The sequence below is a fragment of the Coregonus lavaretus genome, assembly GCF_964263955.1.
Source record: "Coregonus lavaretus genome assembly, chromosome: 9".
In the NCBI taxonomy this organism is placed as follows: domain Eukaryota; kingdom Metazoa; phylum Chordata; class Actinopteri; order Salmoniformes; family Salmonidae; genus Coregonus; species Coregonus lavaretus.
In genome coordinates, this window is record NC_139996.1 from 51,321,871 (window position 1) to 51,349,236 (window position 27,366).

The window sequence follows — 27,366 nt, forward strand, 5'->3', positions numbered from 1 at the left end:
AAACAACTTCACTTATGTCACGTGGGCAGCTCGCAGATATGCAGGTGGGTTATATCATAGCACGTGTCTCCACTATACAGAGCAAGGCCCTTTACCTGGTGTGACCCATTGGTGCCCAAGACAGCATAGAGCAGTTTCCTTAGGATCCCATTTCCATTTCCGTAGGACTCATTATGACAACATCTGCGGGTTTATAGCTTGATAGAAACCACCTTTACATACAGTATATGCAAAAGTCAATGGAAAGGCAGGAAAACAAGGACAGCTGCTGATAACAGAACAGTTTGCCTTGGGCCATGATGATGTAACATTGTCATGTTTGGAAATCATTCAGTCTCCCAGAACAATATTAAGTCACACCTTGGAGTCTCATACACATAGACACAGACACACACTAACACAGACCTTAGTTTTTGTATTAAATATTGCAATGCATACAATCACATTTACTGTATATAATTTTTATCTGCAGGAGTCCCATTCAATAACATCTATTCTATGTGTATGACATTTAGCGGGCCAGATGGTAGAGATTGAGAATAGAGAACTACACTACTCAAAAGGGGACTTCATTGAACATTCAGTAGACAAAAGGAAATTGAGGAGCGACCATGTTTTCCTTGATGATATGCCCTGTTACTGTACCTAAGTAATGTTGGTAATGGTGTAATGGTACCACTCTACATTTTAAAAAAGGCATGGTGTTTTCTACATGCTACATTTGAGCTTGGCTGAAACAAGTTTAGCAAGAGTATAGGTGAGGACTCGCAGTCTCTCGTTCAGACAATAATGTACTGTACATCATGAGCCATTCGTAGATATGGCTAAAGAGAGCATGTCAAACCTTTACAGCAGTCATGACAAATGATAAGGAGGATTTTAGGCTAGGAAAAAAATCTGACTGGGCACAGACGTCAGTTCAATGTCTAGTTTTGATTTAAATTTGGTTGAGTTGTCAACTAATGTGAATTCAATGTGAAATCCACAAAAAATGTCACCATGTCATTGGATTTAGGTTAAAAGTTGGGTGAAAAAAAGATGATTACTTTTTGCAAATCCAATCAGTTTTCCATGTTGATTCAACGTCGTCACAGATTTTATTTGCTCAGTGGAATGATTCTTAATGACTTATTGTCATTACAAATCGTGTACAGTAATGCCATTCTGTAATTTGTTACGACGGTTCGTAAAGAAGTGATTTTAAAAGACAAAGTGGGGCCCATTATTTCCCACCAGATATGCATCTCTCCTATAAGTAAAAAATCATCATAATTTGTTTGAAACCTGCATTACATGCAGAATATCAATTGGTCGATAGATCAAACCTGTCTTCAACATATTCTTATCAGACTATCAGTATCTTAAAAGAAGAGTAAGAGGACTCTAAGTTTGGGGGTATGTGGAACGGGAGTGGATGAATGTGTGGTTGTATGTGAGTGAGCAAAGGGAGACAGAACCGAGCTCTAGGAGAGGAAGGAAATTGCTGGGGTCAAAGGTCAGGGGTCAAGATTTGGGGGTCATCACTGGGTGAGGGCCTGAAGGATATCCTTGACCAGCATCGTGCCAATCACCATTTTCTCACAGTTGACTGTCAGCTGGGCGGCCCCGTCCTCTTTGGTCACCACACTGACCAGTACAAGGCTGCCACTGGTCACTGTCTTCCCAGCGAACCTGTGAATCGTAAACGGGGGAGGAGGAACAGGAGGGCTAAGTTCAAAGATCAAAGAGCAGAAGTAAAGATGAAGTTGAAGAAAAACAAAAAAAATACCAAATTATAGTTGAATCAATATTATGACACAAAACAGCAACACTCTTTCATGATTTCATAACTGCCTATTTGACACATTCCCCTACTATCTCCTCTGTCTAATAAAACATGCAACATACTAATTCAACAAATATTTTTTTTTATATCAATATGTATTCTGGCGCCATCTGCCAACTTTGACAACTTTTCCAAACGCCCGCCCCTCTCACCTGCACTCCTTGTCTGAGCCACAGGGCACTCGGCCGAGGTTGGCGGCAGTGGTAACCCTCTGGACAATAGTGTGCTCGCCCTGACACTTCTCTTCCAGGGTCAGCTTCTCTGTGATCTCATTCATGCCCATCAACTGACCTGAGGACAGTACAAAATAGTAGCGGTCAAAAGATGAGTGGTCGAGGAGTCTGCATCAGCATCTCAATTCGTCTTCCCGCGATTCCTTGCATCCTATCTCCTCGGCTCCTTCTCAACTGTATTGGAGGAGACGGTCCAAGGTCCCTCCCCTCAGACCTTCTTCTCCAATACTTTTTAGGGATGCAAGGAAATCGAGGAATCGAGGAAAGATGAATTGCAGGTTCCAGCTTGAGTGAGATTGAACATGTGTTTGTAGAAGGCCAATTGAATTTTGTTTTTATGAATGCTCATTGACACCAGACTCCTTCAAAATAGGAGACTGTCCAGTGAATACATAACATTTCAACCAAACCTCCTTGTGTAATATCTCATACTATATGGAGGCATTTGTGTCCATATACCATTTGATGCTACAACAATCTAAAACTCTATAGGGTCTACTACCATAAAGGGGTTGGGATTTGCACAATTCTCTTAGGACTACACTCACTATAATATGCTTTAGGATTAAAAGACTACAAATATGTGCCATTAAATAAGCATGGTGCTTAATGTGGAAAACAAACTCACAAGGCAGTGACACTTTCCTAAGAATAAGAAAGTAATCTGATATTTGCCAAAAACAGGAGTTCGAGGGGAATAGCCTGCACGTGGATTACTTTACTTATCAGGTTGCAGGTCTATAACTCATATTTCTATCCTGCTTGTCTTTTTGTCACATTTTCTCATATATCACTGTCAAACTTCCTTGAACATAGAAAAGGCTTCCTGAAAGAGATTGAAATGTTCCCTCTTCGTTCTGTGATGTCTTAGTTATATATGGCTGAATTCAGCAAACTTCTCCACAAACTTCCTCCACGCTAAATCTAGAATACAATGAACATTAACTTGTAATGTATTATAAAAACACCATTATATGCATTAACTGGAAGCAGCATGCTATACTGTCCTCTCACCATTCAGACAAAGTTAAGTTAGCTATATTTCTCTAAAACATCTGAATGTGATGAATGTGGCCTACAGTATGCATTAGTTACAGCCCATGTGTCTTACAGCCTGTATAATACAATACAATCAATGCTGTGAAAGAAGAGCGCAATGGTTTCAAATGCAGTGCCTTTTTCTAAATCGGACATCCTCTTTGCGCATTCCCGGAACTACAGTATTCCATAGTGCTAGGACATTGATTCGGGATTAGTGGATCTAAGTGGAGCATTCCCAGTCATTCCCAGTGGAGCTACAGTACACGTTAGAGGCTGGGATGCAGGTTAGGTTATGTTAGGTCAATTGTTTCTGCCATTGAAGTGAACTGGAGATACATAGTGCAAATAGTCATCGGCTCCCAGGCATTAGACATCGCTGAGGGGGTTATAGGGGGGAACAGCGTGAAGCAAGGGAGGAGATGTTGAGGGGAAGGATGGGGAGGAGAGGTTGAGTCTCGTATGGGGGGTGGGTTGTTAAGGCAGGTGGCACATAGACAGCTGACGAGAACAAGTTCTATCAAAGGAAACTTACCTAGACTTTGTAATAGCGTCTCTATTGGGACCAGTATCAAGAGGGAAGAACGGAGGATATGACACGTTTAAACACACAATATGGTTGGATTTGAGTTGAAAGCCTTGCCCAGTGTTAGTGATTCTGCTCCAAGGGTGACCATTGCTATTAAACCAGGTTAGAATGAATACCAAGGTTTCCTGGTGGGTGTGGATTTGATCAAGTCAGAGGTGATAGTGCGGTAGTAGTCACATGCCATTGTTAGGGTTAGTTTGTGTAGTGACTGATGGAAACTGCCATTCATTAGTGAGAAAAAATAAATATACTATGATTTGCCTCAGAAATGTACAAATTCTTGAGTGTTCTTTTGGATACCAACCCAAAACAACACCCAGAGAGGCAAAGACATCTCAAAACAAACTGCATCAATTCAGGGATTTTACTATTACAAAACAATAACGTTGTATTACTCTTTGTTGACACTAGCATTGTTTCTTTAGCACAGTCAAAATGGGGCCCATATCAAATGTGTTTGAGGGGGTTTCGTGTCACATTGATGTTTTAGTTAAATTGGTTAATTTCCATGCAGTGGTTCCTGTGCTCACCTTGCTCCTTTTTGAACTCATTTTCTGTCATAAAGATCGGCATCATCAGCTCTCCAACCGGTGGCTGGATCGATACAAAGAACTTCCTGGTGTGAGTGCTGCAAAGGAACAATAAGACATGACATAGGAGAATAGAGGAGAATAGAGCAATAATACTGTGCAGTGATTAGGGTCGCAAAATTCAGGAAACTTTCCCAGGAATTCTCTGGTTTTCCAGAATTCCCAGTAGGATTCCCGGAACCAGGAGGGAATACGCAGGTAGGGAATCCTCCAACTCGGAATCTTCCAACCAGGATTGCTGAAAAACCCAGGAACTTTGGGAAAGTTTCCAGAATTTTGCAACACTAGTGGTGATACGTGACAGGCCATATGGGGGAGGGGAAAGTACACAGACGCTAGTTGGGATCTAAGCAATCTACAGCCATCTGGGAGCAGGCTCTTCCTTACCAGAGCTGGAAGTTGGCCGCCTGTGTGGAATCACAGAAGTCGATGCCCATCACCACGCTAACAGTCTCACCCGCAGGTAACACCTCTGAAAACAACACAAGATACTAGGTAAAAGAGACAGTCCACTAACTAGCCCAAAACAATGACAAACAGCTACCTAGATAGATCACTGAATGACTGATGTGTAATTCAAATTTAAACTGGCTCCCGTTTCTTTTTTGTTCCACGTAGAACATTTTAACCCAACAAAGAACCATTTCTTTCAATTATCTTTTCCAAAAAGGCTTCTTCAGATAAAAAAAGGGTTCCATGTAGAACCCTACCTGTCCTCAAAGAACCCTTTTAGAACCCCTTCTTCAAAACTATTAAAAGAGGAATTCTGTAGTGAAATGTTGACTGACCGATCTCAAGGAACTCTTTGATCCTCATGCCCGACTGCAACTTGACGTCCTCCACGTGCAGGCTCTTGGCCTCGGAGGTGGCGCTGTTGGTGAACTGGATTTTGACTGCCACCATGTGTGGGTCGGGGCTGAACGGCTGGCGGCTGAAGCAGTACTCTACTGATAGGCCCTCGCCGGTGATACGGTGGAGCAGCTCATAGGTCTTCAGGTTGCAGGATGGGGCGATGGTCTGAGGTATGGAAACAGAGGGTTATAGTGATCTGTTGATGTAAGGGCTATAGTGTTGGGTTGACAGTCACTGGACCCAGGTTCGAATCCCGGTTGGGGTTACCCCCTAAAATGTATCCAAATATACTATACATCTTCAAAAATATTCAGTAAAATCGTCACTCATTACATTTTATAAAGCTTTGAATGTATGGTACTTAATCTCTCTTTATATCTACATACAGTATCTCTCTCTATCAAGCTACATCTACATGAAGTGCTCAGGCCCTCGGGGGTAGGGGCTAGGGGTAGTTTATGTCCTAGAAAGGGTACTCACCGTAGGGGACAGAACGTTGTCAGTCAGGGATAAGCCCTCCAGATCTGTCACTAGGCTGCTGGACAGGAAGTTGTTGAGGGGCGTGACTTGAGACGGAGACGGAGCAGGGTCAACTAGGAAGAGGAAGGAGCACAGCGTTTTCTCAAAGACTGGAAAGCAATCATTTATAGTCTGATGCTGTGCTAATGTAAACAAACAAGCAAATAGCGGTGATTCAGTATCATGGACAATGGTGATCGTGGACTTCTGAAGTTGCAATGTTGAGTACCACAGACACAAATATATTTGATTTTAAACATTTTATGTACAATTTTAAATAATAGAGAATAAATCTGCACATAATTAAAATAGACTTATCCAGTGACATCGATGATCAATTGTTCATCATCCCATTCAAATTCTATGTAGGACTACTTGAGGGGGAAAGTGTAGTGTGTCACTGTATTCCTGGTATCGTGGGTTTAGTAAAAAGGAGGTGAACTTACAGTCATCAAAATCAAGCAGAGACATTTCTTTCTTGTCTTTCTTGTTCTCTTTTTTGGGTGGTTTGGAGGGAGGTTTAGATGCTGTGGTCTGAAAATAAGAGAAAGAGAAACTAACCCACAAGCAAAAGGAGACCTGCCACCTGAATATAGTGTTTAAAGGAGGAACAAAAGTAAATAGATATAAACGATATTACCACTTGTGCATGAAAGCAAAGGAGTATGTTCATACATACCCAACGTGACGCCGGGCGTTTTGGACTTCTAACCCATTTTAAACATTGTGTGTTTGAGCTACAGACTTCTGTTGAACCATTGGATTCATCTCTTTTGCATCCTTTGAAACCAACCACTAGTCTGTGTGATTAACGTGGGCTGAGCTAGGGCGGTGTTTGTGAGACAAGGGCGGATCCCAAAGGGTTCTGGGGCCGGTTCCTCTCACAAAGACGTCTGTAAAGTCGGAATGGTTTGAGCTACAAACCCATCTATGGAAAACTGAGACTCTCACGAAGACGTACATGTAATCGTGCATGTTTTGCGTGCGTGTTTTGATCTATGACGCTCACAAGCCACACAAGAGTAGTTTGAAGGTATGGAGTTTTTCTACATTGACGATCATAGGAAATCCCAGGACATAAGCTCACATAGTTGCTGTCACAAACTCCAAACTTCACATTTGCCACTGACTAGTTGGATATTAATTTCCTACTGAGCAAACAATTTCTGTACTTAAATTCAATTTTATCATCAGGTTTTTACTTGGCAGACCTTGTTTCTTTTATTGACATTTGTCAATAATACTCATGAATACAACTGTTTATGTTAAACTCTTTTGTGTTCTACTTGTAGCCCTGGTTAACCTGAAAAGAAAATGGTAAAACACTTAATTGTGAGGCTAAATATAAGGGCTGGACTTGCAGATACCGGTAAATGAAAGTAGTGCCTTGGGCAACTCCACGACTTTTCAACCTAATTTTCATTATCTCCAGCACAGAAGGCGAGGTCAGTACAGGTGCATCAAATTGGGACAGAGAGACTGAAAAACAGCTTCTATCTCAAGGCCATCAGACTGTTAAATAGCCATCACTAGGCGACTTCCACCCGGTTACGCAACCCTGCACCTTAGAGGCTGCTACCCTATATACATAGACTTGGAATCACTGGCCACTTTAATAATGGAACACTAGTCACTTTACTCATCTCATATGTATATACTGTATTCTATTCTACTGTATTTCAGTCTATGCCACTCCGACATTGCTCGTCCTAATATTTATAGATTTCTTTATTCCATTATTTTACTTTTAGATTTGTGTGTATTGTGTGTATTGTTGTGAATTGTTAGATATTACTGCACTGTTGGAGCTAGAAACACAAGCATTTCGCTATACCCGCAATAACATCTGCTAAACATGTGTATGTGACCAATACAATTTGATTTGATTTGAATACCAGTGTCAATACATGTGAAAATTGCTAATTTCTAGATTTGGTAGAAAAAAATAGTGATTTTCAAACACTATGATATTCGCAGGGAGCAAGAAAAGACCCTCCCTTGGGGTAGAAACTCATTGCAGTTTCTTACTTTTAATCCTAGCCTGTGATGTCACAGAGAAGCATTTCTTTATGACCTTTCTTCTTGTCTTTTTAACCACAGAAACGCACTGTTTTCACATATGTAGACACTGGTTGGTGCTGGATATTATGAATATGAGGTTGAAAAGTGGCAGAATTGCCCTTTAAGTTTATTAGTTTACTGTATACATTGGGAATGTTGACATCGAAGAATATCAAATGTGCTTTATGCCAACCATCAGATAATGCCAATGTAGAATGTGTGTGTTACGTCTCTGTGTGTGTGTGTGTCTGTAGTATGTGTATTTTCGAGTCTCTCTCTCATTACCCACCTTCTTTTTCTTCTTGGTCTCCTCATCTGACTCCTCTTCTGACTCCTCTTCCTCTGACTCGCTGCTCTCTGATTCACTATCCTCGTCCTCCTCGGATTCAGACTCGGAGCTACCAATCCGCGGTTTGCTCTTCCTCTCACTCTTCTTCTCATCCTCTCCACTGCTCTGCTCACTGTGATGCAATGGTCAACAAGTGTCAAAGGTTTAATGAAGGAATTTCACATCTTTAGAGCTCTTGATGTCATAGGATTGCATTTCCTAGTGCTCTGCTACAGATTTTGACTACAGTCTCTGGGTTACATACTTGGTTACACACCTTTTTAATATGAATTAAAAAAGTAAAGAAAAAAACTAAACATTTCAACTTTTGATATTAAAGATGCGTTATAACGGTTTTGTCTAATTTTAGCCAGTAGTTTTGAAAGTAGCGCTCACGAGCCAAAACGTGTCCCCGAAAATTGTGCACGTCATCCCATTATTGTTCTCGAGCCTCTGTAGCGTGTGCCCGAAGAAAATAAAAAAAACTCTGTGGTGTTCATGTTGGGCTAACCCCGCAACCTCATTGGACAATACTGTGCTGATACTGTGCTGATCCCGCCTCCCAATTTACCCTTGCAACCTCATTGGACATCAATCCACCTGCCAATCAACATTGTCCATCAAACTCGGTTGTCGCAGGCTAGTTCCCATTATAGCTCCCATTGTAGCGCATGGTCTCATCAGATTAGTATGGCAAATGAGTAAGCGAAAATGTATACTTATGTTTGCATCAAATATCCTACTCCTTGAAAGTTGTGTCTCAATTATATCATATGCCTACGTGATGAATGATGATCGCTGGCAATTAACAGCTGTAGTATTGCCTACATTGGATTACCCCATATCATGGAATACGTGTGTGAAAGTTTATAAAGAAAAAAGGTGGACACATTAAATTATTTTATTTGGATGGCCGGTTGACACAACATAAAGGTGAATCTGGTAATGAATGGTGTGGCTGTTGAACAAGTTGAGGAGACTAAATTACTTGGTGTTAGCTTAGATTGTAAACTGTCTTAGTCAAAACATATAAATTCAATGGTTATAAAGATGGGGAGAGGTCTGTCCGTAATTAAGAGATGCTCCGCATGACACCGCATTCGAAAAAGTCCTGCTCTAGTTTAGTCTTATCTTGATTATTGTCCAGTCGTGTGGTGTAGTGCTGCAAGGAAATACCTAGTTAAGCTGCAGCTGGCCCAGAACAGAGCGGCACGTCTTGCTCTTCATTATAATCAGAGGGCTAATATAAATACTATGCATGCCAGTCTCTCTTGGCTAAGAGTTGAGGAGAGACTGACTGCATCACTTCTTCTTTTTATAAGAAACATTAATGTGTAGAAAATGCCAAATTGTTTGCAAAGTCAACTTACACACAACTCTGACACTTACCTCACCAGACATGCCACCAGGGGTCTTTTCACAGTCCCCAAATCGAGAACAAATTCAAGAAAGCATACAGTATTATATAGAGCCATTATTGCATGGAACTCCCTTCCATCTCATACTGCTCAAATGAACAGCGAACCTGGTAAAAAAAAAAAAAGATAAACTAACACCTCACGGCACAAAACCTTTCCCCTATTTGACCTAGATAGTTTGTGTGTATGTACTGACATGTTGGCTGGATGTACTTCTGTCCTTGAGCTGTTCTTGTCTATTCATGTTCTGTATTATATCATGTTTCATGTGGACCCCAGGAAGAGTAGCTGCTGCTTTCGCAACAGCTAATGGGGGTCCTAATAAAATACCAAGGTAGGCCAATAATTGTTCATCTAAAAAGTGGGTGAAAGTTTGCAGTATACATTTCTCGAGCGCATCAAAGTTGTGTGTTGTGTTGCGATTCACGAAAGGGATGGATGGATGCGTGCCTTGTAAAAATCTTATAGCCTATTCCACAATATATTCAAAAATGTAAACAAAATACACCAGCAAGATACAGGTTGTGAGCATAGTGTTTCTGATTGGGTTAACAATGATATTCTAAAGTATTTGTGTGCCTACAATGCCATCTTTAGCGCACAACATTTTCTGGTTTGCAGAGAAAGGCATTGAAAGAGATAAATGAAACCACTACCAAGGTCTAATAGATATAACTTATAATTGTAAATGTTTTCTCACTTATGATGCATGGATTTGATTGATGCATTCAATGTATTTTCACTGTTATCAAAATAACTAATGGTAAGGCATGCTAACTAATGGTAAGTTATAACCTACATTTGTGTTTTGTTTTTACATACTGGTAGCCAGAGTCGTTCAAGGGAATTCGGGACATGGGTGACTAGTTAACGTTAGCTTGGCTCTCTCTGTGTGTTCGTGCCGTGGGAGGACGGGTTTCTTCGTTGGCAGAAAGCAATGGCTAGCTAGTATGCTAACTATTCTAGCTAACTAACTGGCTGAATAAGTTGACGACGGACTCGCTCAAGCTGTCGGGACTAACCCACAACATTAGACACGGACACGAATGATCTGCTTGGCGTGTTGACACACTGGTGGTTTGTTGTGGCCGAGTATTGGTGCTAAACCGTGTTGTTGGAGTCCGGCATGCTAGTTGGCTGTGGCGTCATATGACTAGATGCCCTGGACGGTTTTCACGGAAGAATACTGTACCAAGTTAGCTAGCTGAATAAACTAAGTTAGTCTATTCCTAGAAAACATTGAACCGCGGTAGTTTACAACAATTATAGTTTCTGAGGTGGAAGTTGGGAGAGTTATATTTGGGTGTTTCAGTGAAACGTAAGTGAGGGAGGCCCCGCTCTCTCGCTTTCCCAGATGTTTAGTTCATTTCATTCCGATCTCCTTTGCATTATTGTAGCCATTTTCTGTAGCCTGTCAACTATGCCTCTGTCTATCCCTGTTCTCTCCTCTCCGCACAGGCTATACAAACGCCTCACACAGCGTGGCTGCTGCCTCTCTAACCTGGTGGTCCCTGCACGCACGACCCACATGGAGTTCCAGGTCTCCGGCAGCCTCTGGAACTGCCGTTCTGCGGCCAACAAAGCAGAGTTCATCTCAGCCTATGCTACCCTCCAGTCCCTCGACTTCTTGGCGCTGACGGAAACATGGATTACCACTGAAAACACTGCTACTCCTACTGCTCTCTCCTCGTCTGACCATGTGTTCTCGCATACCCCGAGAGCATCTGGTCAGCGGGGTGGTGGCACAGGAATCCTCATCTCTCCCAAGTGGACATTCTCTCTTTTCCCCCTGACCCATCTGTCTATCTCCTCATTTGAATTCCATGCTGTCACAGTCACTAGCCCATTCAAGCTTAACATCCTTGTAATTTATCGCCCTCCAGGTTCCATTGGAGAGTTCATCAATGAGCTTGACGCCTTGATAAGTTCCTTTCCTGAGGATGGCTCACCCCTCACAGTTCTGGGTGACTTCAACCTCCCTACGTCTACCTTTGACTCATTTCTCTCTGCCTCCTTCTTTCCACTCCTCTCCTCTTTTGACCTCACCCTCTCACCGTCCCCCCCTACTCACAAGGCAGGCAATACGCTTGACCTCATCTTTACTAGATGCTGTTCTTCTACTAATCTCACTGCAACTCCCCTCCAAGTCTCCGACCACTACTTTGTATCCTTTTCTCTCTCGCTCTCCTCCAACACTACTCACTCTGCCCCTACTCAGATGGTAATGCGCCGTCGCAACCTTTGCTCTCTCTCTCCCGGTACTCTCTCCTCTTCCATCCTATAATCTCTTCCCTCTGCTCAATCCTTCTCCCTCCAATCTCCTGATTCTGCCTCCTCAACCCTCCTCTCCTCCCTTTCTGCATCCTTCAACTATCTATGTCCCCTATCCTCCCGGCCGGCTCGGTCCTCCCCTCCTGCTCCGTGGCTTGACGACTCATTGCGAGCTCACAGAACAGGGCTCCGGGCAGCCGAGCGGAAATGGAGGAAAACTAGACTCCCTGCGGACCTGGCATCTTTTCACTCCCTCCTCTCTACATTTTCTTCATCTGTTTCTGCTGCTAAAGCCACTTTCTACCACTAAATTCCAAGCATCTGCCTCTAACCCTAGGAAGCTCTTTGCCACCTTCTCCTCCCTGCTGAATCCTCCACCCCCCTCCCCCCCTCCTCCCTCTCTGTGGATGACTTCGTCAACCATTTTGAAAAGAAGGTTGACGACATCCGATCCTTGTTTGTTAAGTCAAATGACACTGCTGGTCCTGTTCACACTGCCCTACCCTATGCTTTGACTTCTTTCTCCCCTCTCTCTCCAGATGAAATCTTGCGACTTGTGACGGCCGGCCGCCCAACAACCTGCCCGCTTGACCCTATCCCCTCCTCTCTTCCCCAGACCATCTCCGGTGACCTTCTCCCTTACCTCACCTCGCTCATCAACTCATCCTTGACCGCTGGCTATGTCCCTTCCGTCTTCAAGAGAGCGAGAGTTGCACCCCTTCTCAAAAAACCAACACTCGATCCCTCTGATGTCAACAACTACAGACCAGTATTCCCTCCTATTCTCGCTATACACCAAGTCACTTGGCTCTGTCATATCCTCACATGGCCTCTCCTATCATTGCTACGCAGACGACACACAACTAATCTTCTCCTTTCCCCCTTCTGATAACCAGGTGGCGAATCGCATCTCTGCATGTCTGGCAGACATATCAGTGTGGATGACGGATCACCACCTCAAGCTGAACCTCGGCAAGACGGAGCTGCTCTTCCTCCCGGGGAAGGACTGCCCGTTCCATGATCTCGCCATCACGGTTGACAACTCTGTTGTGTCCTCCTCCCAGAGTGCGAAGAGCCTTGGCGTGACCCTGGACAACACCCTGTCGTTCTCCGCTAACATCAAGGCGGTGACCCGATCCTGTAGGTTCATGCTCTACAACATTCGGAGAGTACGACCCTGCCTTACACAGGAAGCGGCACAGGTCCTAATCCAGGCACTTGTCATCTCCCGTCTGGATTACTGCAACTCGCTGTTGGCTGGGCTCCCTGCCTGTGCCATTAAACCCCTACAACTCATCCAGAATGCCGCAGCCCGTCTGGTGTTCAACCTTCCCAAGTTCTCTCACGTCACCCCGCTCCTCCGCACACTCCACTGGCTTCCAGTTGAAGCTCGCATCTGCTACAATACCATGGTGCTTGCCTACGGAGCTGTGAGGGGAACGGCACCTCCGTACCTTCAGGCTCTGATCAGTCCCTACACCCAAACGAGGGCATTGCGTTCATCCACCTCTGGCCTGCTGGCCCCCCTACCTCTGCGGAAGCACAGTTCCTGCTCAGCCCAGTCAAAACTGTTCGCTGCTCTGGCACCCCAATGGTGGAACAAGCTCCCTCACGACGCCAGGACAGCGGAGTCACTCACCACCTTCCGGAGACACTTGAAACCCCACCTCTTTAAGGAATACCTGGGATAGGATAAAGTAATCATTCTACCCCCCTTCACCCACCCCAAAGAAAGAAAGAAAAAAAAGAAAAAAACATATTGTAAAGTGTTTATCCCACTGGCTATAAGGTGAATGCACCAATTTGTAAGTCGCTCTGGATAAGAGCGTCTGCTAAATGATGTAAATGTAAATGTAAAATGTAAATGTAAATGCATGCAACCACTTGAAAACTTGCTTCAGAGCGGGGGTTCGCTACATCACAGGAACGAGCATATTCTAAATGATGGCAGGTTAGAATGTAGATAGTTTATTATGCATGTATGAGCCATACATTGACATGTCGAGTCCAAAACGTGAGGTATAAAAAAGAACGAGGTAGTTTTCAATTTTCCGGAACATCTTTTTAAGGGAAAAATGTGTGCTACCTTTCACTTTCTGGAACAGGTTTCCTTGCTTTGATCTTCTCCACATTCTTCTTTTTCTTCTTCCTCTCTTCCTCCTCACTTGCAGACTCGGACTCCTCGTTGCTCTCCTCACTCTCGGATCCCGAGCCGCTCTCCTCACTGCCACTGCCACTCTCTGAGCCGCTGGCTGTGTCTGATACTGGGGGTGGAGAGGAAAGGTTTATATTCATCCCATCCTACACAGATTCTGTCTGATATACTTATAGGTAGGGTCGCAAAAGACCTGTAATTTACCAAAGTTACTGGCATTTTCAGTAATTTTTTATTAACAGGTAATCTATGGCAATCTATTATAACTTTGGTAATTTATACTTTTGATATAAAATATTCATTTTTTTGTAAATCTGTCTCCACATTTTCCATGAGGTTGTAGTGGAAAATAGGCTAATTAATGAAAAAATCATAGAATAAACGATGGCATCATTTTCAATTAACTCTGCAACTCTCCCAGCTATTGGCTGTTTTCACAACTGCCTCCAAAACATTTACAACAAAGACATATTGACATAGTAAAATAAATAAAAGTGTGTAAAAAGGATATTTCATGCTGAAACCCTGATATTAAACACCAACGGTATTCACTAAGTTGATGGGTTATATTTAGGATAATGTTTTACAGCTTTATCATTTAATTTTGTATTTTAAAATCATATTATTTTATATATTTGACATGTTATGAAAATTCTATAGAATCCTTGAAGGTTTCCCAAATTCCGGTGGTTTACTGGTAAACGTAGAAAGATGACAGTACTATACCCTCCCTTTTCAACCCTACTCATAGGACACCATAAAACACATATAGGCAAACATTTCCACAGATGCACACACACACAAACGCTTTTTACGTTATCACTGTATTATTCTTCATGTTAGGAAGTGTGGTGAAGGGGGTTGTGAGGTTGTGTATGGAAGTAAGCAGCCCTAGTTACCACTGTCAGCAGATTCGGTTGGGCCAGACTCGCCCTCCGAGTCAGAGTAGAATGGCTTGTCCGCCTTCTTTTCTTTTCTTTTCTCGCGGCTGCTGCACTTGGTCCACTCCGGCACCTGGCAAAGAGGTCAGAGGTCAAAGAGTCAGCCGTGTCACCACCACGTCCGAAGCGTTTCAATGGAAGCAGAGAAGAGGGGTTCATCCGAAATGGCACCGTATTCCCTAGTGCAATACTTTTGACCAGGGCCCGCATAGGGGAATATGGTGCCATTTCGGATGCAGCCAAGGATAGAAGACGCAGCATGACCATGACCGCTTCCCCATGGGGCTGACCCTGTGAACCAAACCAACTAGCCATATGGGCTTCCATTATGGTACAGTTCCGTGAAGCTCTAGTCAACACAATTGTCATAACATGTACTGTATACCATGTTTAACTTGTATTTATTGTTTTCCACAGCTAGGTGGCAGCACCAGGTGATGCCTTCATGGCCAGTTGTAATAGTGTTTGATTTAGATTATTTAACCGGAGTAGTTCCAATAAAGATGTGATGTCCTCCAGGAGCAGTCAATGTCCTGCCACTGAAAAATGTAACAACATTAAAATGTATTGTATTAACCGAGGGTGTATTATTTTATATTCTTACTGGTACAGTATGTTAGTTGTTTCTCTTACATGCAAAAAACAACAACAACAACAACAACCACAACAAGTAAGAATAAGGGAAGTTTGAAGAAGTGGGAGGACTGTCAACTCTTCTGAAGGAATCGACTCTTTAATGGTAGAGACAGAGGAGGGTGCTGAGTTGGGTAGTTTTGCTGAGTTAGGTAGGCACAGAACAGCAGCTACGGTACGCCAGGGGTGTCAAAAAGCACTTTGGCGCTATGGGGAGGGGGGGGGGGGGGGGTGTCATAGAGGCAAGCTCTTTGCCACTGACAGACTCACGCTGGTTAAAGTTGTGACTCTTTCGAGCAGCGTAATAACCTGGCAGGACGGAAGAAAGAAAAAGATTGGGATGGAGGTGAGATGAGAAAAGAAAGAAAAGACTAGAAAGAGGTATAAAAAAAACAAGGCAAAAAATAAACGGACAGGGATTCAAGTTGCACTTACTCAATACTGTAGATGTTCAAAAACAGTTTTCACTTCTAAGCGATTGTTACTACAAGGCTTTACCTTACTCTCTTTAAAATATATTATTTAACATACTTTGACAAAATTACCATAATTAAGCATTCATTAAACAACATTACCAAAGTACTTAAACATTACTTCAACAACTTGAAATTACTTCAATTAGGAATTTGTTAACTTACTTTAACCAAGATATTAAATAACTTAATAAAGTTTACAAATTCACAATTACTTATGGTTATCATAATCATTACAGTACATCCAATATCAAAGACTATATATCGATGGTAAAGCATGAGGTGGTGTTTGCTTATTGAACTTCGCTACGGTAGTGCAACCTAGATTGAATGAATCCAGTGGGAGTTGAATGGTGGAACACATGAAGAGAAGAACATAGAAGATCGAGAAAGGCAGATTTCGGATTGGAAACAAGGTTGGCACACACCGCACAACAAGTAAAAGTCAAACACGGCAGTTCACACGCAAAATACACAAACTGTACCACTTACTCAAGTCCAATTTCAGCGACTGACATTAGAGACCAGTAGCCTAACTATCCATCTAGCTATGGACCATTTCAAAACTGAAACTTTCTCTTTATATAAATAGCTATAAGAGACAGAGCTGACTTTGACGTCTATAGCAGTCATTCTAGAAATACGGTCATAGAATACCTGTAGCAATTGACCATCCTTTACAGGCTCAACTAAGTAATCATACCAATTAATTCCCATCTAAACCAATCCGCACTGACATCAAACACCAATCCTTTTGAATATGGTGCCACTTGAATATTGTGCCACAGCTGGTGTGCGATCTCTAATATTAATATTTCGCAGTTCTGCTCACCTGAGTTGGAATATATTTTTCGTAGCTGTCTATTTACCACCACAAACCGATGCTGGCAGTAAGACCGCACTCAACGAGCTATATAGGGCCATAAGCAAGAAAATGCTCATCCAGAGGCGGCGCCCCTAGTGGCCGGTGATTGTAATGCAGGGAAACTTAAATCTGTTTTACCAAATTTCTACCAGCATGTTACCTGTGCAACTACAGGAGACAAAAAATCTAGATCACCTTTACTCCACACACAGAAACAAATACAAAGCTCTTCCTCGCCCTCCATTTGGCAAATCTTACCATAACTCTATCCTCCTGATTCCTTACAAGCAAAAACTCAAACAGGAAGTACCAGTGACGCGCTCAATACAGAAGTGGTCCGATGAAGCGGATGCTAAGCTACAGGACTGTTTCGCTAGCACAGACTGGAATATGTGCCGGAATTCATCCGATGGCATTGAGGAGTTTACCACATCAGTCACCGGCTTCATTAATAAAGTACATTGATGACATCATCCCCACAGTGACTGTGTGTACATATCCCAACCAGAAGCCATTGATTAGAGACAACATCCGCACTGAGCTAAAGGCAAGAGCTGCCACTTTCAAGGAATGGGACACTAATCCGACGTAGACGTAGAGCCGGCGTAGTAGGATTCGATCTTAGTCCTGTGTTGACGCTTTGCCTGTTTGATAGCTCCTGCTACGACCTTTGACGAGCCATCAAACAGGCAAAGCGTCAATACAGGCCTAAGATCGCATCCTACTACACCGGCTCTGACACTCGGATGTTGCAGGGCTTGCAAACTATCACAGATTATAAAGGGAAACCCAGCCGCGAGCTGCCCAGTGACGCAAGCCTACCAGACGAGCTAAATGCCTTCTATGCTTGCTTCGAGGCAAGCAACACTGAACCATGCATGAGAGTACCAGCTGTTCCGGACGACTGTTTGATCACGCTCTCCGTAGCCGATGTAAACAGATTAACATTCACAAGGCCGCAGGGCCAGATGGATTACCAGGATGAGTACTCAGAGCATGCGCTGGCAAGTGTCTTCACTGACATTTTCAACTTCTCCCTGACACAGTCTGTAATATCTAAATGTTTCAAGCAGACTAACATAGTCCCTGTGCCAAAGAACGTCAAGGTAACCTGTCTAAATGACTATCGCCCCGTAGCACTCACATACAGTGGGGAGAACAAGTATTTGATACACTGCCGATTTTGCAGGTTTTCCTACTTACAAAGCATGTAGAGGTCTGTAATTTGTATCATAGGTACACTTCAACTGTGAGAGACGGAATCTAAAACAAAAATCCAGAAAATCACATTGTATGATTTTTAAGTAATTAATTTGCATTTTATTGCATGACATAAGTATTTGATACATCAGAAAAGCAGAACTTAATATTTGGTACAGAAACCTTTGTTTGCAATTACAGAGATCATACGTTTCCTGTAGGTCTTGACCAGGTTTGCACACACTGCAGCAGGGATTTTGGCCCACTCCTCCATACAGACCTTCTCCAGATCCTTCAGGTTTCGGGGATGTCGCTGGGCAATACGGACTTTCAGCTCCCTCCAAAGATTTTCTATTGGGTTCAGGTCTGGAGACTGGCTAGGCCACTCCAGGACCTTGAGATGCTTCTTACGGAGCCACTCCTTAGTTGCCCTGGCTGTGTGTTTCAGGTCGTTGTCATGCTGGAAGACCCAGCCACGACCCATCTTCAATGCTCTTACTGAGGGAAGGAGGTTGTTGGCCAAGATCTCGCGATACATGGTCCCATCCATCCTCCCCTCAATACGGTGCAGTCGTCCTATTCCCTTTGCAGAAAAGCATCCCCAAAGAATGATGTTTCCACCTCCATGCTTCACGGTTGGGATGGTGTTCTTGGGGTTGTACTCATCCTTCTTCTTCCTCCAAACACGGCGAGTGGAGTTTAGACCAAAAAGCTCTATTTTTGTCTCATCGGACCACATGACCTTCTCCCATTCCTCCTCTGGATCATCCAGATGGTCATTGGCAAACTTCAGACGGGCCTGGACATGCGCTGGCTTGAGCAGGGGGACCTTGCGTGTGCTGCAGGATTTTAATCCATGACGGCGTAGTGTGTTTCTAATGGTTTTCTTTGAGACTGTGGTCCCAGCTCTCTTCAGGTCATTGACCAGGTCCTGCCGTGTAGTTCTGGGCTGATCCCTCACCTTCCTCATGATCATTGATGCCCCACGAGATGAGATCTTGCATGGAGCCCCAGACCGAGGGTGATTGACGTCATCTTGAACTTCTTCCATTTTCTAATAATTGCGCCAACAGTTGTTGCCTTCTCACCAAGCTGCTTGCCTATTGTCCTGTAGCCCATCCCAGCCTTGTGCAGGTCTACAATTTTATCCCTGATGTCCTTACACAGCTCTCTGGTCTTGGCCATTGTGGAGAGGTTGGAGTCTGTTTGATTGAGTGTGTGGACAGGTGTCTTTTATACAGGTAACGAGTTCAAACAGGTGCAGTTAATACAGGTATTGAGTGGAGAACAGGAGGGCTTCTTAAAGAAAAACTAACAGGTCTGTGAGAGCCGGAATTCTTACTGGTTGGTAGGTGATCAAATACTTATGTCATGCAATAAAATGCAAATTAATTACTTAAAAATTATACAATGTGATTTTCTGGATTGTTGTTTTAGATTCCATCTCTCACAGTTGAAGTGTACCTATGATAAAAATTACAGACCTCTACATGCTTTGTAAGTAGGAAAACCTGCAAAATCGGCAGTGTATCAAATACTTGTTCTCCCCACTGTATGTAGCCATGAAATGCTTTGAAAGGCTGGTCATGGCTCACGTCAACACCATCCCAGACACCCTGGACCCACTCCAATTCGCATACCGCCCCAAAAGATCCACAGATGACGCAATCTCTATTGCACTCCACACTGCCCTCTCCCACCTGGACAAGAGGAACACATATGTGAGAATGCTGTTCATTGACTACAGCTCAGCGTTAAACACCATAGTGCCCTCCAAGCTCATCACTAAGCTAAGGACCCTGGGACTGAACACCTCCCTCTGCAACTGGATCCTGGACTTCCTGACGGGCCGCCCCCAGGTGGTGAGGGTAGGCAACAACACATCCGCCATGCTGAACCTTTAACATGGGGGCCCCTTAGGGGTGCATGCTTAGTCCCCTCCTGTACTCCCTGTTCACTCACGACTGCGTGGCCGTGCACAACTCCAAAACCATCATTACGTTTGCTGACGACAAGACAGTGGTAGGCCTGATCACCGACGACGATGAGACAGCCTATAAGGAGGAGGTCAGAGGCCTGGCAGTGTGGTGCCAGGACAACAACCTCTCCCTCAACGTCAGCAAGACAAAGGAGCTGATAGTAGACTGGGGACAGATCGAGAGCTTCAAGTTCCTCGGTGTCCACATCACTAACGATCTATCATGGTCCACACGAACCAACACAGTCGTGAAGAGGACACAATAACTCCTCTTCCCCCTCAAGAGGCTGAAAAGATTTGGCATGGGCCCTCAGATCCTCAAAAAGTTATACAGCTGCACTATCGAGAGCATCCTGACCGGTTGCATCACCGCTTGGTATGGCAACTGCTTGGCATCGACCACAAGGCTTTACAGAGGGTAGTGCGTATGGCCCAGTACATCACTGGGGACGAGCTCCCTGCCATCCAGGACCTCTATAACAGGTGGTGTCAGAGGAAACCCCCTAAAAATTGTCAAAGACTGTTCACTCTGCTACCGCACGGCAAGCGGTACCAATGCACCAAGTCTGGAACCAACAGGACCCTGAACAGCTTCCACCCCCAAGCCATAAGACTGGAAAACAGTTAGTTAAATAGATAACCAAATATATTGAACAAAAATATAAATGCATCATGCAACAATTTCAAAGATTTTACTGAGTTACAGTCCTTTTTTGGAAATCAGTCAATTGAAATAAATTAATTAGGCCCTAATCTATGGATTTCACATGACTGGGAATACAGATATGCATCTGTTGGTCACAGATATCTTTTAAAAAATGGGCCTCACAATGGACCTCAGGAGCTTGTCACGGTATTTCTGTGCATTAAAATTGCCATTGATAAAATGCAATTATTTTAGTTGTCTGTAGTTTATGCCTGCCATTCCATAACTCCACCGCCACCATGGGGCACTTTGTTCAAAACATTGACATTAGCAAACTGGTCGCCCACACAACGCAATACACGTGGTCTGCGATTGAGAGGCCGGTTGATATGCCACACCGGTCAGGTGGAGGATTATCTTTGAAAACGAGAAATGCTCACTAACAGGGATGTAAACAAATTTGTGCACAAAATGGGAGAGAAATAATGTTGTTGTGCGTATGGAACATTTCTGGGATCTTTTATTTCAGCTCATGAAACATGGGACCAACACTTTAAATGTTGCATTTATATATATTTTTTAATAATTACAGTATTTTACTGGGTGAATTTCACATTTACTTGAGTCATTTTCTATTAAAGGTATCTTTACTTTTACTCAAGTATGATAATTGGGTACTTTTTCCACCACTGGATAGAATCCTCTGCAAAGCACCAAAAAGGGTTCTTCAAAGGGTTCCCCTATGGGGACAAACCGAAGAACCCTGTATGGTTCTACATAGCACCTTTTTTTCTAAGAGTGTAGCTAGACTATCCATACGATAAGATCAACTAGTTATTTGGGCAAACTATCCCTTCAAGTGTCTGGAATTAGTCATTTGGATGAACTCGCTCTTTAAATTACTGAAGCGCCCTGTTTGAGTTTGAGTGGTACAGAGAAACTAGAGAGAGAGTAGAGCAGTCAGTAAAAACACACTGCACTCTCAAACGGACGGCACCTCTCGCCTGTCTCCTAGCAAGCCGATCCGCCCCTCACTGCTGGTTATGACCTCCTCTATCTGCGGACCGAGGGCAGAGAGAGAGAGGTCATGGGGTCAAAAGGTCAAAAGTCACCAGATACAAATCCACATGTGACCTCGTCTGGAAATCTGCTTTGGTCATGAATTACACATGAATGCAGAACCATTGGGAATGAAAATACCATTTTTAAAACAAACATAAACCGTTCACGGAGCAACGATAACCCAATGGAACAACCAATCTCAAATCAAGAATTCTAATCACTCCTCCAGCGCAAGGGTTTGGATGTAAGGAGCGAGACTTAAGGATATTGATTTGATGTCATGGAATGATAGGTGTGGCGAAAAGGGAGCCTCTGTGGTTTGGGTAATTAGAGGAGTTTGGCGAGACTATACTGCATGGTGGTAATTTGAGTCTGTGTGGTGTGTTTTAGTAACAGTACATTTGCTGGGTCGTTTTCATTAGGCATCAAACAGAAGAAAACTAGGGGTGTTTGCTACCCTAGAGAGGCCAGAGCAGCGAGGGGTCTAATGGGTAGCATAGTATTGGATAAACTTGGCCAGTAAGCCACAGCTAGGCCAGCTAGAGTTTACTAGCGGACGCCTGACAGTGATTTCCCAATTTCACTAGTGTGCGCATGTGCTCAGAGGTGATAGCTAACTAGCCTCAGCTGTCATTAGCATAACAATACTCCACTCTGTTACCAGTTGATCGGAATTGACGCTGGGACAGGTCATTCCTGTTACCGAGTCAATTTCAGATTCATTCTGTTACGTTATTAGCTGTTACGTAATACTGTTTATTGGGCATACCATACAGTTCATGAATCTGGGTCCTTGAACTTGACCAATACAGAATTAACCCTTTACAGGACACATTCTGGCACCAATGGCAGTATGTGCGGCAGCAGCATCCCATTGACAATGCATGGGAGACAATAGGGATGTGCGTAGTGCATATGAGGATGACGTTATGCTGATGAACAGTGAGTGACCAGTGAATGACTGGCAGGTGGTCATGATTAATGAAGTCAGTGTTATGTGTCAGTGTTTGGGTGCTACTGCAATTTGGTGGTGGTGTTGCGCCCCCTCCAAGGCATTGCCCTACTAGAGGAGTGCCCCTCGGGCTCCCCTCGGGTTTTGGGGGGCCCCTAGAGGCCCCCTGTCTCTGGCTGTTACTGTTTCCACTGCACGCACAGACTCCTTCACCTCCACGTTGCGCACAGAGGGGTCTGGGGCGGCCTCGGGCCAGTCGGGCAGCACCTGGTAGCCGCCAGCCTTGGCATTCAGCAGGTGGGACAACGAGCCCAGCTGGAAGTGGTCTCGATCTGGAAAACACAGAGAAATTACACAGTAAGATCCACATAATTACATAAAACATGATTATATTGTATCTCTATGGTATGAATTATGGTTAGGACTATGTTTACTTACAAAAAATACTTAAAAGGCTCATGTCTGACAACACAAAACAGAAGCAGAAATAGTAAGAGATTAGCCTGGTCTCAGATCTGGTTGTGCTATCTTGCCAACTCTGCGGTCATTATCGCCATAGACGTTGGCAGGAGAGCACAAACTGATCTGGGACCAGGCTAGTAAAATAACACCATCTGATGAAAGACACCTTTAAATGGAGACTCGAGGATGGGCGCAGGCTTGAGGGCCAGGAACAGCTTCTTGGCATACTTGCTGAGGGCACCACTCTTGTCAGTGGGCACAATGAGCTGGCGGATGAAGCGCGCCCGGTCACGGATGTCATAGTTCTGATCGTACTTGGCCAGGTTCAGCACGTACTGAGTGAGCAGTTTTGTCTGAGGGAGGAGAGGAACAAGGGAGGAGGGAGTGTGGGAGGAGGGGAAAAGAGAGAGAATGTTACCTTCATCTGGAGGGAGGTTACAGATTGGTGCCAGAGACACCGAGAGAGAGAGAGAGAGAGGGCGAGAGAGAGATGGTGTGTTACATTGCAGTGTCCTGTATTTCAGCACCGTGGACAGCGCCATAGGGATGACTGTATCATACCAGTGGATCATTGGTGGAATGACCATAGAAATAGTAGTGACTGTAGAAGAGCCTTGACTGTACCATATTGAATTATGCTGAAAGTCTAAATCTCTTCCTACCTATGGAAAATATGCTTTAACGGAGAGATGGATGTGTTTTTATCCAAAAAGGGAGTAAGCCTGCTTGTGCAGTAAAACGAGAAGATGATCTGCTTCTCTGCCATCTTGTGAAAGGGTTTGATACAAGACACTGCTGCGAAGCTGGGGAGCTAAAGCAGCTAAAGGATGTGGCCATATTAACAGTGGTGGAAAAAGTACTAAATTGACATACTTGAGTAAAAGTAAAATATACCTTAATAGAAAATGACTCAAGTAAAAGTGAAAGTCACCCAGTAAAATACTACTTGAGTAAAAGTCTAAAAGTATTTGGTTCTAAATATACTTAAGTATCAAAAGTAATAGTAAAAGTATAAACCATTTCAAATTCCTTATATGAAGCAAACCAGACAGCACAATTTTTTCTTTTTAATTGACGGAAAGCCAGGGGCACACTACAACACTCAGACATAATTCACAAACGAAGCATTTGTGTTTAGTGAGTCCGCCAGATTAGAGGCAGTAGGGATGACCAGGAATGTTCTCTTGATAAGTGTGTGAATTGGACCATTTTCCTGTCAAAATGTAACAGGTACTTTTGGGTGTCAGGGAAAATGTATGGAGTAAAAAGTACATTATTTTCTTTAGGAATGTAGTGAAGTAAAAGTAGAAGTTGGCAAAAATATAAATAGTAAAGTAAAGTACATATACCCAAAAAACCTACTTAAGAAGTATTTGTACTTCAGTACTTTACACCACTGCATACTAAACCCACTGTTTTCTCAGTGTTTTGGTAAAGGCTTTACAAATACAAGCTGCTGTACCAGCTGTTCCCTAGAGAACCATGAGAGAGAAGGGGGAATAAAGTAACAGGGAAAATATAGCCTAGTGCTGTGTCTGTCTTATTCACATATGCTGAAACAACAGGTGATGGCGGTGGATGAATGGCATGACAATGGGCCTCAGGATCTCATCACGGTGTCTCTGTGCCAGATTCTTTAAAACAATGTTGGAGGCAGCTTATGAACATTCAGTTCTCTTACAAAAAGCTCTGGTGGACATTCCTGCAGTCAGCATGCCAGCTGCATGCTCCCTCAAAACTTGAGACATCTGTGGTATTGTGTTGTGTGACAAAACTGCACATTTTAGAGTGGCCTTTTATTGTCCCCAGCACAAGGTGCACCTGTGTAATGATCATGCTGTTTAATCAGCTTCTTGATATGCCACACCTGTCAGGTGGATGGATGATCTTGGCAAAGGAGAAATGCTCAATAACAGGGATGTAAACAAATTTGTGCACAAAATTTGAGAGATTTAAGCTGTTTGTGCGTATGGAACATTTCTGGGATCTTTTATTTCAGCTCATGAAACATGGGACCAACACTTTACATGTTGTGTTTATATTTTTATTCAGTGTAGATGCTGGCACCTGTTTGGAGTTGGTCAGGTAGAGTTTGGCAGCCAGGAGATGTTATAAGACATTATAATGGGGTCATACATGCTCATCACAAGTCTTAAATGCATTATAACTGCATCACCTGTTTGGAGTTGGTCAGGTAGAGCTTGGCAGCCAGGTTGATGATCTGCAGCTTGACGATGTCTTCCTCGTTGGTGAAGGTCTTGGCCATCTTCCTCAGGACATCCGGAGCGATCTTGGGAACGTGCTCGCAGTACTCCCCGATCAGCCACAGGATACTGGCCCGCGCCATGGGCACCTGTGTAGGCAGACAGAGCATGGACATTGGGCAAACAGGATGGATCAAGTGGAAGAGCTAGCTCTGGCTATTGGTCATATGTTACAATTTCTGAAATACAATCATAATACAATAGTAACACAATACAATTAACAATTAGTTTTTTCAACAAAAGTGCCTATTTGTTGCTTAATCAAAACAAACTGACAGCACAACCAAGCAGGCCTGTTGTGAAGGTTTGGGGACAAATGAACCAGCACAACCAAGCAGGACTTTTGTGAAGGTTTGGGGACAAATGAACCAGCACAACCAAGCAGGACTGTTGTGAAGGCTTGGGGACAAATGAACCAGCACAACCAAGCAGGACTGTTGTGAAGGTTTGGGGACAAATGAACCAGCACAACCAAGCAGGACTATTGTGAAGGTTTGGGGACAAATGAACCAGCACAACCAAGCAGGACTGTTGTGATGCTTTGGGGACAAATGAACCAGCACAACCAAGCAGGACTGTTGTGAAGGCTTGGGGACAAATGAACCAGCACAACCAAGCAGGACTGTTGTGAAGGCTTGGGGACAAATGAACCAGCACAACCAAGCAGGACTGTTGTGAAGGTTTGGGGACAAATGAACCAGCAAAACCAAGCAGGACTGTTGTGAAGGTTTAGGGACAAATGAACCAGCACAACCAAGCAGGACTGTTGTGAAGGTTTAGGGACAAATATGAACAACAACAACCAAAAACAATGACAAGAAAAAGAGCACCTCATGTAGTTACACTATGGGGTCAAGGTTAAGATCAGAGGCCTATGTACACGTACCTGGATGTTGTCGGTGAGTTTGGCCATGTGCTTGATGATGTCACTGTGTTGCTCGGGCTGCATCTGCAGCAGCTTCTTAATCACCACCACTGACTCGGCCACCACTAACTCTGCAACCGACACATGTTCACATTGTTATTCAACAACCTTCATTGAACTTTTGTTATATCACATTGGTCTTTGAGAGGAAATGTTTGATATGATGTCAGCTGAAGCACAGGGAATCCTGATATGTGGAGGCGACATGAATGTACGTTCAAACCCAAAACTGGGGTATTGTGTGTAGATTGATGAAGGAAAACAACAATTTAATACATTTTAGAATAAGACTAACGTAACAAAATGTGGAAAAAGTCAAGGGGTCTGAATACTTTCCGAATGCACTGTAAGTGCCTTTGAACAGGGTATGGTAGTAGGTGCCAGGCGCACCAGTTTGTGTCAAGAACTGCAACGCTGCTGGTATTTTCACACTCAACAGTTTTCCGTGTGTATCAAGAATGTTCTACCACCTGTGGGAAGCATTGGAGTCAACATGGGCCAGTATCCATGTGGAATGCCTTCGACACCTTGTATAGTAAATTCGATGACAAATTGAAGCTGTTCTGAGGGCAAAAGGGAGGGGGGAGGTGCAACGCAATATTAGGAAGGTGTTCCTAATGTTTGGTATACTCATTGTACGTCCATGTGTTTGAATAATAGACCAAGATCGACTCTCTGGAGGTTGAACTCAAATATTCTGAATAACCCACAGACGAAAGTACAAATGAAACTGGAAATTTAAACCTATCTGGAACAGAATGACAATGGTGAGGTGTCACCGTCTGTGCTCTGGGATGTATGCAAAGCTGTAATGAGGGGGGAAATGATCGCCTCTACATCTCTTTTAAAGAAGAATAGACGAGAGAAACTTAATAAACTGCAATCTCAGTTAAAACAATTACAAAGGGCTCATAACACTCTAGATCCCAAGGTGAAACAAAAAATTAAAAAGATGAAGAATGAAATAGAAGAAATGTATTCACAAGAAATACAAAATAAGCTTCTATTCCTCAAACAGAGGTCCTATAAAGTAGGCAGTAAGTCTATGAAACTTTTAGCCTTTAGACTGAGAAAATAACAAGGCAA

General features: G+C 43.5%; 1 protein-coding gene across 1 annotated transcript in view; it reads right to left on the reverse strand.

Moving 5' to 3' along the window:
* Positions 1 to 1,520: 1,520 nt before the first annotated feature.
* Positions 1,521 to 27,366, reverse strand: part of ap3b2 (adaptor related protein complex 3 subunit beta 2) — a gene marked incomplete at both ends in the record, with an annotated part of 68,324 nt that continues 42,478 nt past the window's right edge. The window contains 16 exons of the mRNA XM_084168392.1: positions 1,521 to 1,707; positions 1,978 to 2,116; positions 3,632 to 3,652; positions 4,216 to 4,313; positions 4,663 to 4,747; positions 5,064 to 5,292; positions 5,608 to 5,720; positions 6,093 to 6,180; positions 7,997 to 8,168; positions 13,811 to 13,988; positions 14,779 to 14,893; positions 15,724 to 15,762; positions 22,831 to 22,961; positions 23,258 to 23,444; positions 25,268 to 25,444; positions 26,242 to 26,351. Of these exons, the coding sequence (XP_084024518.1) occupies positions 1,521 to 1,707; positions 1,978 to 2,116; positions 3,632 to 3,652; positions 4,216 to 4,313; positions 4,663 to 4,747; positions 5,064 to 5,292; positions 5,608 to 5,720; positions 6,093 to 6,180; positions 7,997 to 8,168; positions 13,811 to 13,988; positions 14,779 to 14,893; positions 15,724 to 15,762; positions 22,831 to 22,961; positions 23,258 to 23,444; positions 25,268 to 25,444; positions 26,242 to 26,351 (2,069 nt within the window). The remainder of the gene's footprint in view (positions 1,708 to 1,977; positions 2,117 to 3,631; positions 3,653 to 4,215; positions 4,314 to 4,662; positions 4,748 to 5,063; positions 5,293 to 5,607; positions 5,721 to 6,092; positions 6,181 to 7,996; positions 8,169 to 13,810; positions 13,989 to 14,778; positions 14,894 to 15,723; positions 15,763 to 22,830; positions 22,962 to 23,257; positions 23,445 to 25,267; positions 25,445 to 26,241; positions 26,352 to 27,366) is intronic.